This window comes from Dioscorea cayenensis, chromosome 15 (assembly GCF_009730915.1).
Source record: "Dioscorea cayenensis subsp. rotundata cultivar TDr96_F1 chromosome 15, TDr96_F1_v2_PseudoChromosome.rev07_lg8_w22 25.fasta, whole genome shotgun sequence".
Classification (NCBI taxonomy): Eukaryota; Viridiplantae; Streptophyta; class Magnoliopsida; order Dioscoreales; family Dioscoreaceae; genus Dioscorea; species Dioscorea cayenensis.
The window spans coordinates 4,000,880-4,014,445 of NC_052485.1; the positions used below are offsets into that span (position 1 = coordinate 4,000,880).

General features: G+C 36.6%; 2 protein-coding genes across 3 annotated transcripts; one reads left to right on the forward strand and one right to left on the reverse strand.

Annotated features, from left to right (window-relative positions):
- Positions 1–854: 854 nt before the first annotated feature.
- Positions 855–5,297, forward strand: LOC120277375 (sugar transport protein 8-like). 2 transcript variants are annotated; one of them, XM_039284193.1, is made up of 4 exons: positions 855–1,089; positions 3,473–3,792; positions 3,928–4,554; positions 4,641–5,297. In XM_039284193.1, the coding sequence occupies exons 1-4, from the start codon at positions 942–944 to the stop codon at positions 5,094–5,096; spliced, it is 1,551 nt and encodes a 516-aa protein (XP_039140127.1). In that variant the 5' UTR covers positions 855–941; the 3' UTR covers positions 5,097–5,297. The 2 variants fall into 2 exon arrangements, with proteins under 2 accessions (XP_039140127.1, XP_039140128.1); XM_039284194.1 differs by lacking the exon at positions 855–1,089 and adding an exon at positions 1,885–2,967.
- A 2,082-nt stretch (positions 5,298–7,379) lies between these two features.
- LOC120277160 lies at positions 7,380–13,242 on the reverse strand. Its single transcript, XM_039283910.1, has 4 exons — positions 12,530–13,242; positions 10,914–11,058; positions 8,977–10,842; positions 7,380–7,951 (listed from the first exon to the last, which is right to left on the reverse strand). Exons 1-4 carry the CDS (start codon positions 13,183–13,185, stop codon positions 7,607–7,609), a joined length of 3,012 nt encoding a protein of 1,003 aa, XP_039139844.1. The 5' UTR covers positions 13,186–13,242; the 3' UTR covers positions 7,380–7,606.
- Between the last annotated feature and the right edge of the window lie 324 nt (positions 13,243–13,566).

A 13,566-nucleotide genomic window follows, 5' to 3' on the forward strand; every position in this document is an offset into this window, starting at 1 on the left:
ACATTTATTTCAAAAAAAAAATAATAATAGATTTTACTTTCAAAATATTTTGATCCAAATAAATCTAAACATAAATAAAGATAAAGCAAGAAACATGAGTGGATATGTCTATGCTTTGCCCACACGCAGGAAAGAATGGCCTTTTGAGTTTTGAGTATCTAATTACTCTCTATTAACTACAAGTATTTTAATAGAGATTTACATTGAATATATATTATCTATAATTATATTTATTCTCATAATAAACATATTTAATGTTTAATAAGCGAATATAAATGCCAAGATATCAATGTAAGGGATAAAAGATTATTTTTTGAAATTATTTAGCAATGAATCAAATCTATCTTAATATTTGCCATTTTGCCGTAGATAATATAATCAAATCTAATTTTATTTTTAAATAAAAAAAATGCTTTTATCCCCTTGAAATATAAAATAATAAATTTAACGTAAACAAATGACCAAAATATATAAGAGCTAATATATTTTAAAAACAATATATTATTATTAAATTTTTGCAAATAAGTCCCTAAAAAATTTATTCATAACCATAATTTACATCTCTTTCTCTCTCCTCCTTGTGAAATTAACAAACGTACAATTAGGATGAATTGATAAGGTTGTTAACAAGAACAAATCTTTCAAAAAAAAACATAAAAAAGAGTAAATTAGATCTTCATTCATATCCATATTTATCAAAGAAAGAGACAAATTTCGGTTTTCTACCCTCTTAATGACTCATTAATGTCACAATTAAATTATAATTAAATTAGAAATTAACTCATCGCTAAGAATATGACTCGTTTCCATTGAAAGACTCAAAAAAACATTCTTCTAATCCTTTTCTCTCTACTATTAATTTATATATATATATATATAGATAGATACATTTTGTGGTTTATCATAAAGATTTGAAGAATTTGAAGCTAAGGGAAAGAAGAATGGGAGGTTTTGCGATGCCGACGAGCACCGGCGGCGGGGCCGACGGTGATGTTGAGTTTGAAGGGAAGATCACATGGTATGTTGTGTTGTGTGCCATCATTGCTGCCACCGGAGGACTTATGTTTGGATATGATATTGGAATATCTGGTATGTTTTTTTTTTCTTCTTTTTAATGCTTTGTTTGTTTTTGTGCTTTGTAAATGTTTGTATCTTGCTTGATTTGGTTGATGAAAATGGTGATTTTTTTTTTTCTTTTACAAAGACGACAAACATTGAAAAATGATATATTTTTTATTAAAAATAGTTATAATGGATGTTTTTTTTTTTGGGTGTATATGATTTGTGCTTATTATTTTTTTTTGTTAGTTAATCTATGTGAACAATTAATTTAGTGTTAGTGTTTTGACGAGGAATGTCTACAAGACCTTTTTTTTCTTTTTTTAATCTGGATGTAAAGTTGATTTTTGGTGTATATTGATAGAAAAGGATAGAAAGAAGTGTATGCCAGCCCAAGGCATGCATGACCCTTTAGGTCTTACTTATAGGGGCAAACAATACAATACAAGTATATAACATAGGTATATACTCCTATACACAACATATACATACATATATACATCTAACACCCCCCCTCAAACTCAAGACGGATAGTATGACTTGAGTTTGGATAACATGAAGAGAATGAGAAGACGACAGCACCAAGAGAGACTGGCCGGCTGTGTCACAGAAGAAAGGGGACGCGGCAGACTGGCGGTGCAAGTGCACGACTGACGGGCGGCGTCACAGGAAGAGAAAAGAAAAGGGGACGCGGCAGACTGGCGGCGCAAGAGCGCGGCTGACGAGCGACGTCACAGGAGAGAAAGATACATGGGGTGCTAGAGCGTAACAATAAAAGTACTGTATAAATACGATCATACGAAAATAGTGCACTGTCACTAATATATATAATATACACAATGTAGGTATAAAGAGTTATATGGTGGGCCCCTGCAGATTGTCAACATGTGATTGTAAAGATTCTTCAGAGACAAGATAAAATTGATGGGCCCCAACAGTTTGTTGTGTTCTATTTGAAAATATGCTCATTGGAGTCTTGTGTGTGGAAAGATGCTACGTTGGAGTTGTGTGTGGAAAGATTCTCCATTGGCTGGTTGTGTTTGGAAGTGAAAATATGCTTCAAATGAGTAATTGGCAGACAGGTGGGTTTTCAAAGAAAAAAGAAGAAGTGATCGGCTGTTGGGCGAGGACGGTGGCGCAAGAAGCAAGCCGGCTTAGGGACAGTCGTGGACGGGAGATTGCAGGCGGTTTTTGAAGAATGAATGAAAATAACGAGAAAGGGATAAGGAGATTGCCGGTGATGAGAAGAATCCGGCCAAAAGAAAAAGAAAGAGTTTACTAGTATTGGAGAAGAAATTGGCCGGGAGAAGATGGCCTAAAGATGAAGATGGCCGGAGTTGGCCGAAGAACGTGGCCGGAAAAGATAACTTAGAGGATGGTGGTCAGCGGTGTGACCGGTGGCAGGGCGATGACTTGGCAATAGAAGAGGATGGTCGGCTAGAGTCCAGTAATCAAGAGAAAAGAAAATAGAGATGTGTGTGTGTGTGTAGAGAGAGAGAGAGAGGATGAGTGGGGCTTGGGCGGACGGGATCGGCGGCCTGCGCAGTGGCGATTCTGAGTTTGGTCGCATTTTATTTTATTTTTTTTAACAATGAAGAAAAAGGAAGAAAAGAGAGGGGGTAGGCTTAGGTGGCCGGGGATGCTCGGTCGTCATCGGAAGGAGGAAGAAGAAGTACCCTAAACCTAGCTCTTGATACGAAAAACAGGAGGAGAATACGATCTGATGCTCAGATCGGGGGCTGGCCGGCGAAAGAAAGAGCCGGTGAGGTCAACAAGAGAAGAGAAAAACCTTATCTCTGATACCATGATAGAAAAGGATAGAAAGAAGTGTATGCCAGCCCAAGGCATGCATGACCCTTTAGGTCTTACTTATAGGGGCAAACAATACAATACAAATATATAACATAGGTATATACTCCTATACACAACATATACATACATATATACATCTAACATATATGACTTGTGGGTCTTCACTCTGCATACGAGACAAATCTTCATTTTCCTCGTGCACCTCTTTATTGTTTTAATGATGAAGGCTAATGTTTTTTAAAATTAGTGGGTGCTTTTTTTATTACCATAGGGAGTGATATATAATATTCAAAACCACTGCACATCGCAATTTTAATAGTGAGCTGAGAGATGTGGGTTTTAAAGCCTACAAGGTACTATAGAGTATTGTTTACTCGATGTTAATTGAGACAAGATTGATATTATACACTGAGTTTCATTATGGATTTCCTCTATAGCGGGAATGATAATCTCCAGGTTGCATGACCAACTTAATAAATTTTTAGAAAGTCATTGAACCAGTGCATCTCCTTTTGACACTCTTTAAATTGAGGGTAGTTTGTCGCCTATTTTTCAATACCAAATTATCACGTTTTTTCGTTGTTGATTTGGTTGTGCTCAGGGGGAGTGACAGCAATGGATGATTTCCTGAAGAAATTCTTTCATATAGTTTATGTGAGAAAACATGAGGTCAAAGAGAGCAACTACTGCAAATATGATAACCAGGGCCTTCAGCTTTTCACTTCATCACTTTACCTGGCAGCCATTATTGCCAGCTTCTTTGCATCCAAAGCCTGCACAAAGTATGGCAGGAAACGCACAATGCAAGCTGCTTCCCTTTTCTTTCTCACTGGTGTTGTCCTGGATTGTGCAGCCATGAATCTCCCCATGCTCATCATTGGCAGGATTTTTCTTGGTTTTGGAGTAGGATTTGCTAACCAGGTCTGATGACAATCTCAAACAACACTTAAGTTACTAAATTATTAGCATGATATCATGAAATTCCCAATCTGCTTAAACTAATCAAAAGTTGTTTAATATTTGAATAATCGAATAATGTTTATCAAAATTTTGCAGGCTGTTCCATTGTTCTTGTCAGAAATAGCACCAGTGAGAATCAGAGGAGCATTGAACATCCTTTTCCAGCTTCAAGTAACAATTGGGATCTTCATAGCAAACATTGTGAACTACTTCACATCCAACTTGCACCCATGGGGATGGAGGCTCTCCCTCGGTCTTGCAGGAATTCCGGCGAGCATCCTCTGCCTTGGCTCTTTGCTTATAACCGAGACTCCAACAAGCCTCATCGAGCGAAAGAAACAAGATGAAGGCCTACAAGTACTAAAGAAAATCCGCGGAACAAACAATGTGAATGCCGAATTCCAAGAACTTGTTCGTGCTAGTGAAATTGCCTGGCAAGTGAAGCACCCTTTCAGAAATCTCAGGAAGAGGAATAGCCGACCTCAACTCATCATCGGCATAATGATCCAAGTATACCAGCAATTCACAGGAATCAATGCCATCATGTTTTATTCTCCTGTGCTCTTCCAAACAATGGGATTCAGAAACGATGCTTCATTGTTATCCGCTGTGATTACTGGTCTTGTGAATGTGTTCTCCACCATTGTTTCTATTGTTCTTGTGGACAGAGTTGGCAGGCGGAAGTTACTGCTTCAGGCTGCTGTTCAGATGCTCATTGCTCAGGTGTGTTTATATCAACTTTTACTAATAAAATTCAGAATGTTTATTTATGTATTTATATGACATTATAGTAATCTTTTGTATCACAGACAATTATTGGAGGAATTCTGGCGGCTAAATTGCATGATAATAACTCACTAGACAAGGGATTAGCTATTGCAGTGGTGGTGTTTGTCTGTGTGTTTGTTGCTGGATTTGCATGGTCATGGGGACCTCTTGGATGGTTGATACCAAGTGAAACTTTCCCCTTAGAAACAAGAACAGCAGGTTATGCCTTTGCTGTTAGCTCAAACATGCTCTTCACCTTCCTCATTGCTCAAGCATTTCTATCAATGTTGTGCCATATGAAGGCTGGCATCTTCTTCTTCTTCGCGGCTTGGATCGTCATCATGGGTTTGTCCGCTGCATTTCTGCTGCCGGAGACGAAAGGCATTCCGATAGATGAGATGACGGAGAGAGTCTGGAAAAAGCATCCGTATTGGAAGAGGTTTGTGGATGATGATGGACATGAGCTTGCTGAGGTTGAGAAGGGAACTCAAGGTTGAGATTATTAGCTAGAGTTCTAGCTAGTATTAGTTTTGTAGTTTCTTTTTTCCTCTTCTTGATTTGTCTTTCCATAATGTCTGTGCACAAAACATCTTCTATCAAACACTTGTTCATTGTCTTTGTTTAATCAGGATATTAATGTTGAGGATTGGGAGGTTTCTGAGGTTTTGGGAAATTAAAATTAAACTTGTTTGGTGTGGATTGTGCTAATGTATTTTTGTTGTTGGAAACAAAAGTAGTGCTGATTGATGAGATAGACCAAGAGAGTTTGGAAGCAGGAATATTGGTTATGGAAGAAGTTCATGAATGCTGATGAGGATCATGAGGTGCAAAAGATTAAATATGGTATAAACTTAGTTCCAAATTTCTAGCTTTTCTTTAGTTGGTTGTTTGTCTTCTTTGCATGATTTTTCATGGGATGAAAACTTGCACATGTCTTTGTTAAACAAAAAGTTTAGTTTTTAATAAAAAGGAGCTCGAAAGCTATTTTATTAGCAAAAGAAAGACAACAAAAAGATACAAGACACTACCCAAATACAAATAAGCTACTGAACAGTTAAAAATCAAAACCATTATGTCTGAAACATTTCATAATCCAGTAGGGAAGGTCACGGCCATGAAAAAAAAGATTAAGACTATGCAGATTGACTCCATGAATTGCAAGTTTGAATACAGGAAAGGCCCAGGATAAACAAGAGGATTGCCAGTAGAGATAAGAAGAAGTTGAACAACCGACACATTCTCAAAAGGTTGCATTTGAAGAACAGCTTTATAGGCATCAGCATTAGTAAGGAAAAGATGATTGATCAGAACTCCCCGTTGAATAGCACAGGCAATGGCAGCTTCAAGGGCTTTAAGCTCAACATCAGCAGCAGTCAAAGCAGTGTTAGAACAGGAACCTGCAAATGAAATAAAGGAATGAGAGTTTAGTTGCATGTGATCAATGATACATCTCTCTTTCTCACTCTCTCTCATGAATGTACCATAGGGGAGAAATAGAGGGAAATAATTACGTTACTCTTTAGAATCATTTGAAAAATGTAAAGCCAATAACAAGTGTATTCAACTTTGCATACTAAGAAATACGGACATATACAAACAGAAACTTATTATGTAAAACCAATAAAATTGTGTTCAACTTTATATGCATATGTAAATGTCTGTCAGTGGTATGAGTCATATATAATTATTGTTGAATTTTCCAATTACGATCGATTAAACACTTATCATGAATTGCGAATCACAAAAAGTTAAGCTTTTCGCATGCGAGTTAAAATTATTGACGCGATGGCTCTCCTCGGTTCTCTTTACTGCATTTGAATAAAAATTAAAGCTAAGAAGAAAAAAAAAGTGAGTGCGATCTTCTTAGTTCTTGATGAAGAGGTTGCAACTGTGATGGTTGAATGCTCATGCAAATAAAAGCTCAACTGTGGTTTGCTCGAATTAGAAGTTCATTTCTAGTTTAAATTTTGTTAGATAGAATAAATCATATACTCCATCCGTTCTTTTTTATCTGTCGTCAATAACCGAATCTCACATTATTTCACATAATTTAATAAAAAATTAGTTATTTTTTCAAAATTACCCCTAATTTATATCTTTACATTTCTCTCTCATATTAAATTTCAAGAAGAGAATTGAATAGAGTGTCAGGGTAATTTTGGGAAAAAAATAATAAATGCTTCTTAATGTTAAAAAATGACAGATAAAAAAAACTTGAGTTTATGACAGATAAATAGGAACGGAGTAAGTTATAAAATTTTAATAAACAATCTAAATGATCTCATATCATATTTTTTTTTTGCATGCTCAATTTTGATCCCCTGCTTTAAAAAATTATGATTTTGTCTCCTATTTTTAGTTTTTAGTACAATTTGGTCATCGACAATCACATATGACAAACTATAGAACACATTTTTTTTTTAGAGCTGGCGTTATTGGTGTTTATTCAGATAACTAAATTATAACAAAAATTAAAAATAGAGGACTAAATCATAATTTTTTTAAAACTATGTGATCAAAATAAAAACACACAAAAAAACCATGTGAGACTATTTAAATTGTTTATCCAAAAAATTTTCATATAATAGTTAATATATATTAATATTATATTATATTATAAATATTATTGTATTTTATTTTTCTCCAGCAAGTCTCCCTCATTTATCAATCTGCTCATGAATAGCTCTATACAAAACTCACAACATTCCATGTACAGCCAGCAATCTAAGAGCCACACACTCTTCATCATAAAAACATACAGACATAACAACAATAACAAAGAAAATCAAGCACCAATTTGGCAATTTATAGGAAAAATCAACACCATTACACTGAAATTACTCAATTTTGTCTCTAGGGAATTTAAAACCTCCATGCTAAATTCATACAAGAAGAATTTGACAATGTCTTGTCTTCTGGGGAATTTAACATCTCCATGTTAAACTCATAAAAGAATTCAACAAAAGGTGTTTCAGAAATTTTCCATCCAAATACTACCATTTTAAGGTTATCCCGGAAGCTTTTCTTTGCAAACAGGGCACATAAAACCAAGTGTATTCGACTGCATTTCAGCAACATCACCTTCGCAGTTGAACTCTCTGTTGCACCAAACACATACAGTCGTAAACTTGCAGTTAGAAACATCAGATGGCACTGGTTCATCCCATTGTAGCTGAATGGGAGGGCCTCGCTTATCCTCGAGTCCTGAAATATAGTCTAACTCCATTACTGACCCGGGCGAAGCAGCTTGTCCATTTAGAAGAACAAAATCTGAAGGTTCAATCCGGCCCTCACTCAACCCTTCAAAACCTAAAATGTTCTCATGCTTCTCTCCAGCACATGAACCTTCACACTGGATGGACAAAACCAGCTCTCTTAGAGCAAGTATATCAGAAAAATATATTGTGATCTCTGTATGCTACTTCCTATTCTTACATCAGATAAATCAAGCATAACTTCTGTTTAAAAAGGTGACAAAAAATTCAAAAACAGATTATCTGATTTATTTCAACTCATTTGATATTTGAATTAACTCATAATCATGTTCTATAAAAAGCAATATACCATTACTTTTTTTATTGGCATGGAAACTACAAGGCATGTAAATGTGTTATTTGATTAGAAGTAACAATTGTTTTAAAAGCATTTTTGTTTGACTCAGAGATAAGACTAGAGTATAAAACTCTTTTTTACCATAATGGTTGTGTTTTTGAGCATTTATGGTAATTTAACACTTGAAAAAATCAAGAAAATTATGGACCTTGATGAAAGGAATTTATGATGCATGTCTCACTCAATGGCAGCTTGAACCATTCCATCAATTAAAGACGCATTAAGCAAGAAATCATTTAGAAGATATGATATCATTGTTTTTTTCTTGACATCACAAATAGTCCACAATCAGTCGAAATCTTGTGACTACATTCACGCGCCAGAATTACTTTTCCATTAATATGTTAATACGATTTACTATCCTATCTTAGATGTTAGGTGAGGGAGAAAGTAAAAAAATTTACTTAGATCACATTGCTTGATAAATTTACTTAAATCAAGTGTCCAAATTAATGCCTTTTCATATACCTAGGTTGCATAACCATGGCTATTTGCAAAGTGGCTCATTAGTACTAAATTTATATATATATATAATCCAGGAATGTGAACTAAAACTTTTTAACTAATTAAATCATTACTTAGAAATGAATAAATCTTATTCAGCAGTTAGTAAATTGTCGAAAGTTATTTTAGGAGAGACCAAATTTTTTATGGTTATTGAAACAGTATTCGGCCAAGTAGATAATCCAACGGGGGTCATTTCTTTATTTCAATAAAGTTCATGCTGTACTTCTAAAGCATCCTAACAGCCACAAGAAGTGTTACCTGATTTGGAATCAAATCAAGGATGGGAAGTTCAGAAGATGGTGACAACCATGAAGATGACATGTTAGGAACATTAAGCTGCAATGCAATTCTTAGATTATCATTGTCAGCATCATCACATACAGCATCTCCACCATATTCAGCATTCCTTTGGAAACAGATTTCTAGGTGAGGACCATCCTTATCTGTTTCTTTGACCACAGATTCCCTTTTGTCATTGTTGAATGAAAACCCTAAACCTGGTCCAACACCTTGGTCGTGTACATCACAAAACGGAGTAGGTACAGAGCTATTAAGATTTATTCCCTGCTCGCGGCTGACATGAAGATTTTCATCGATGGTGTCCCCCATATCAGCACCTCTATCAGCTAATACATGTATATTTCCAAAATCACTTCCCAAATTTGGTGTATCCATTTCCATAGAAACCGGTTTCCCAATTGGAGTAAATCCATGATCTTCGCCGCTGACGTGGAGATCATCACATATAGTGTCATCCATATCATCACCTTTATCAGATAATACATGGATATTTCCAAAATCGCTTCCAAAATTTGATGTGTCAATGTCAATAGAAACTGGTTTCCCAATTCTTTGAGTAAATCCATGATCTTCATATGTCCCACCATCATCAACTGATCTGTAACTGGATAATTTAATCCAAGTACCTTCAGAATCTACCTTCTGATCTTTCCCATTTTTCTCAATTACAGAAATCACATCTGAAGAAGAAAGATCCTTGCCATTGTGAGATCTGCCACTTGAAGTTTCCATATTGGTAAGAGATTGAGGTAAGTTATCATCATGTGCTTCATCATCAGATTTAATATCCACACTTTCAGTAGTTTCTACCAGCATTTCAGATGGAAAACCAGGAACATAATTGAGAACATTGTCCATCTTGCTAATTTTTTCACTGGGCGAATCACGCACATCGGTAGGTGGAGATACAACGTTCAGGCATGTGCTAGGTTCTGTGGCCTTGACAACAGTAGCCATAACAACCTCTTCTGATCTAACAGTGATCATATCACAACCATCAATCTGAACATCAATTAATCCGCTCATGCACTCCTCAGCATTACACTTGGGTGAGTGATTTTCTATCACATTATTCACATCAATAGGAACAGGAGATACTATGGTAGAATTTGCAAGGCCATTACAAGTGTCAAGAGTTTTGTTAGATTTAGATTGGGGCTCATTATGATCATACACATGCTCCACAACAGATTTGCTTGTGCAGGGTTCTTGAGCACTTTGAGTTGCACAGTAGTTTGGCTGATTTCTTGTCTCCAACTCACGATTTAAAGAAGTGGTGGTATGCTGTTCATTAACATTTTTGGGTGCGGAAGATTCTAATTCAGAACGGTTTCCAATTCTGATGGCAGAGACATCAACCTCAGACCAAACACAAGGCACTGTTGTCAAAGAAGATGGGTTGATAATGTTCTCTGTGATAGTATCATCTGGAAATGCTCCAGAACTCACACCTTGATATCTCACATGAGACCCAACATGACCATTATAGCGACGCCTTTCAGTGAAAGTTTTATGACAAAATTGGCATTCAAACATTCCATCTTTTATAATCACACCGTCCCCAACAGTTTTGATAAGCTTACGTCTCTTTGCACTCCTCTGGTGAAAGGTTACAAGGTGCTGCAAATACTCTTCATCACCACTAAAACTAAGATTGCATTTATCACATTCCAATATGCGGTTAGGTTTGGTGTTTCCCTGCTCACTAGGTGTATACAAAACAATTTGCTTCTGATGATCAGTAGAACCATGGAATATGTCTGCTGTGGCAGGATATGCAGATATTTCCTTTGTAGTGTCCGACTGGTAAGCACGGCCCACAGGCTGTTTAGACATAGCATGGTTGTGAGAGTGAAGTGAAAAGAAGACAATAAATGGAGTTAAGATATACTTACATCGTGCTCATGGGTCAATCTCTCATGCTTAAAGTGACTTTCACTAGTTTGTTGTAAAATTGGCTGGCTAGCAACTTGAGATCCAATCAAAGAAAGTATATAAGAAGAAACCTCCTTGCAAGACTTGAACCGTTTTCCACAAGGACTGGAACATATAAGCGTATAAAATCAAAAAATAATTTAAATAGAGCAGCTGAATTTCAAAAATATGGATAAAATGGAAAAGCAAGACATTAAAATGCCAAAGTTGCACCTTTACAATTATTAATTGCTCAGCTAAACGATAAAGAGAAGCTCCCGCAAGTATGAGCCAGCTAAGAAAATAAATTGAAAAAAAAAGTAGAAGAGAGGAAGATAGAACCACTTAAATACCTGATGATATTTCTCATGCAATATCAAGAGACTTTTTAACACAGGAATATGATTGCAACATAGGATTGATAGAGCTCTAACAGCATGCACATCTACACTCAAATATATATATATAAACCAAAGACCTAATTTTATGTGAATTTATTAACTATTGGCTAAAATATATGAACAAAGCAGCATTTATAACAAAATGCAGGAAAAAAAAGGACTGATGACCTGTGATTTAATGAGGAAATGAAGCACAAAGCTAATGTCAGAAAATTTAGTTTCAATTCAGGTTGGTAAAAGCAAAATAAGATCTTAAATGATATTTGTGGGGTTGGTCATTAAACTCAAAGGGGACTCATTGGCTATCATGTAGATTAAAATTTGCAAGGTTGTATCCCAAAGATATTATAACCCAAAAGTTTAGATAGTTGGGATGAATAGTTAAAAATCAATATTAGATATCAGCATTGAGTTTGAGGCTTAAATCAGCCAGTGTGACTCCTCAACATGAAGAAAGTGATACTAACTATGACATGCAGATAAAAGTTGCCGGATAACTTGTACATAGCCAGGGAAAAAATAATTCATAAGCTCTAACCAGTGTTGCTTATGCACAGAATACAAAAGTTATTGTTCATATACAGCACATAAAATTTCAAGAGCTTTTATGGATGAGGAGCATGAATCTGACAGTGAATCAAAACATAGTTTTGGATCTACAGAACAAGCAAAGGGAATGTTTCTTGCAAGCAATAGCTCGATAAATTTTTACTTGTATATAAAGAACAAAAAACAATACAGAAATGAAGTACTACAACAGCAAATAAAAAAAAAAGAATATATTCATGAACCTCCAACCAGAGTTTCTAATGTACAGAGTACAAAAATTCAAGAACTTTTATAAATGAGAAGATAGTGAATATGTCATAGAATCAGCACATGATTTTGAATCTACACTACTCAACAAACTTTCACTTGTCTATGAAACACAAGAAATAATACAAGAAAATGAAACATTAAAACTGAATGAAAACCATATGCTATCACCATCAACCATAGTGTCTCAAGAACAGAATATAAAAACTAGAGAACTTCTATGGACAATGAGAATCACGAATTTGCCAGAGAATCAACAAATAGCTTTCAATCTACAAGGCAAGCAAAAGATAACTTTTTTACAGCTCTAACTCTAATAATTTTGTGCCTATATGTCAAAAACGAGAAATAAATCAGAAATGAAAAATCATAGCTTAAACCTGATGTATCTCCGGCAAAACAACCGGGGAACCACCTCCCTTTTCTTGATCCCAATCGAAATCCTCCACCCCTTCGGCAAATGGTCCCCAAAACCCGCAGCATCAACGACCTTCTTCTTCATCCTCGGGCTCCCCCACTGCCCATCAAGCCCCGTAAGAAAACCTAGCAGCCCCTCCACCGTAGCAAGCCCCTCGGTCCGCCGCCTCATCTCCTCCCCAAACGGATCCACTTTCTCCCCCAACGCCACCAAATCCACTGTCACCCCCTTCGCATTCAAAACCTCTCGATCCCTCTCCAGGAATTGCGGAGGTGGAGGCTGAGGCATCGTGGCTAGGGCTAGGGGTTGAGAAGAGACCTCCTGGGCGAAGAAGGCGCGAAGGGAGGAGAGGATGAGGTCGTGATCAGGGTCCCGAATCGAAGGCGGTTGGGGGGTGTGGGAGGGGTCGGCGGAGGCCCGGGAGGCGAGGCGGAGCCGGGAATAGGTCTGCTTGCGGCTTCCAGCGCTCTCGTTGAAGACGGTGCGGTCGATGCGGGGGACGACGACGTCGTCGCAGCGGCGGAGATCAAAGGCGGAGGGATCGGAACGAGCAAGCGACGCCAGCTCCGACTGCGAGAGGAGCCGGAGATCCACCACCGGGATCGCCTCCGTCGTCATTCCGGCGACCAAGGACGGTTTCCGAATTCGAAGAACAAAATGAGAACACTTCACAGCATCACGTTCATTTTTTTTTTTATTTAGAGGGCCTTTTCGCAAAATCTTCAGTTAAAAAGTTTTTATAGTCCCTGGATAATTTTAAATTCCAAAACACCCCCTGAGTTTAATGAAATTTCTAAAAAGTACCTGGATGTTGAATTTGCAACGTACTCCCTGTGTTTTTTATTTATTATCTTAAAACAAAATCCAATGATTTTTGAAAACGAAGAAGGGTTTCACGGCAAAACAGTGGCCCTTTTTTTTATTTATGTGTTGAAACTAAAATGCCATAAAATCACTTTATATGGAATATAATTAATTTTTTGAATTACTTTGATAATT

What these genes read in the sequence shown, in the direction of transcription:
- LOC120277375 (XM_039284193.1), top strand. Translation starts at nt 942, where the DNA reads ATGGGAGGTTTTGCGATGCCGACGAGCACCGGCGGCGGGGCCGACGGT. An exon ending in ATATGATATTGGAATATCTG is followed by an intron (nt 1,090 to 3,472) that starts GTATGTTTTTTT and finishes GGTTGTGCTCAG; the next exon opens with GGGGAGTGACAGCAATGGAT. An exon ending in TTCAGATGCTCATTGCTCAG is followed by an intron (nt 4,555 to 4,640) that starts GTGTGTTTATAT and finishes TTTGTATCACAG; the next exon opens with ACAATTATTGGAGGAATTCT.
- LOC120277160 (XM_039283910.1), bottom strand. Translation starts at nt 13,185, where the DNA reads ATGACGACGGAGGCGATCCCGGTGGTGGATCTCCGGCTCCTCTCGCAG. An exon ending in TTTTGCCGGAGATACATCAG is followed by an intron (nt 11,059 to 12,529) that starts GTTTAAGCTATG and finishes TATATGTTCCAG; the next exon opens with TCCTTGTGGAAAACGGTTCA. An exon ending in GATTGACCCATGAGCACGAT is followed by an intron (nt 10,843 to 10,913) that starts GTAAGTATATCT and finishes ATGTCTAAACAG; the next exon opens with CCTGTGGGCCGTGCTTACCA.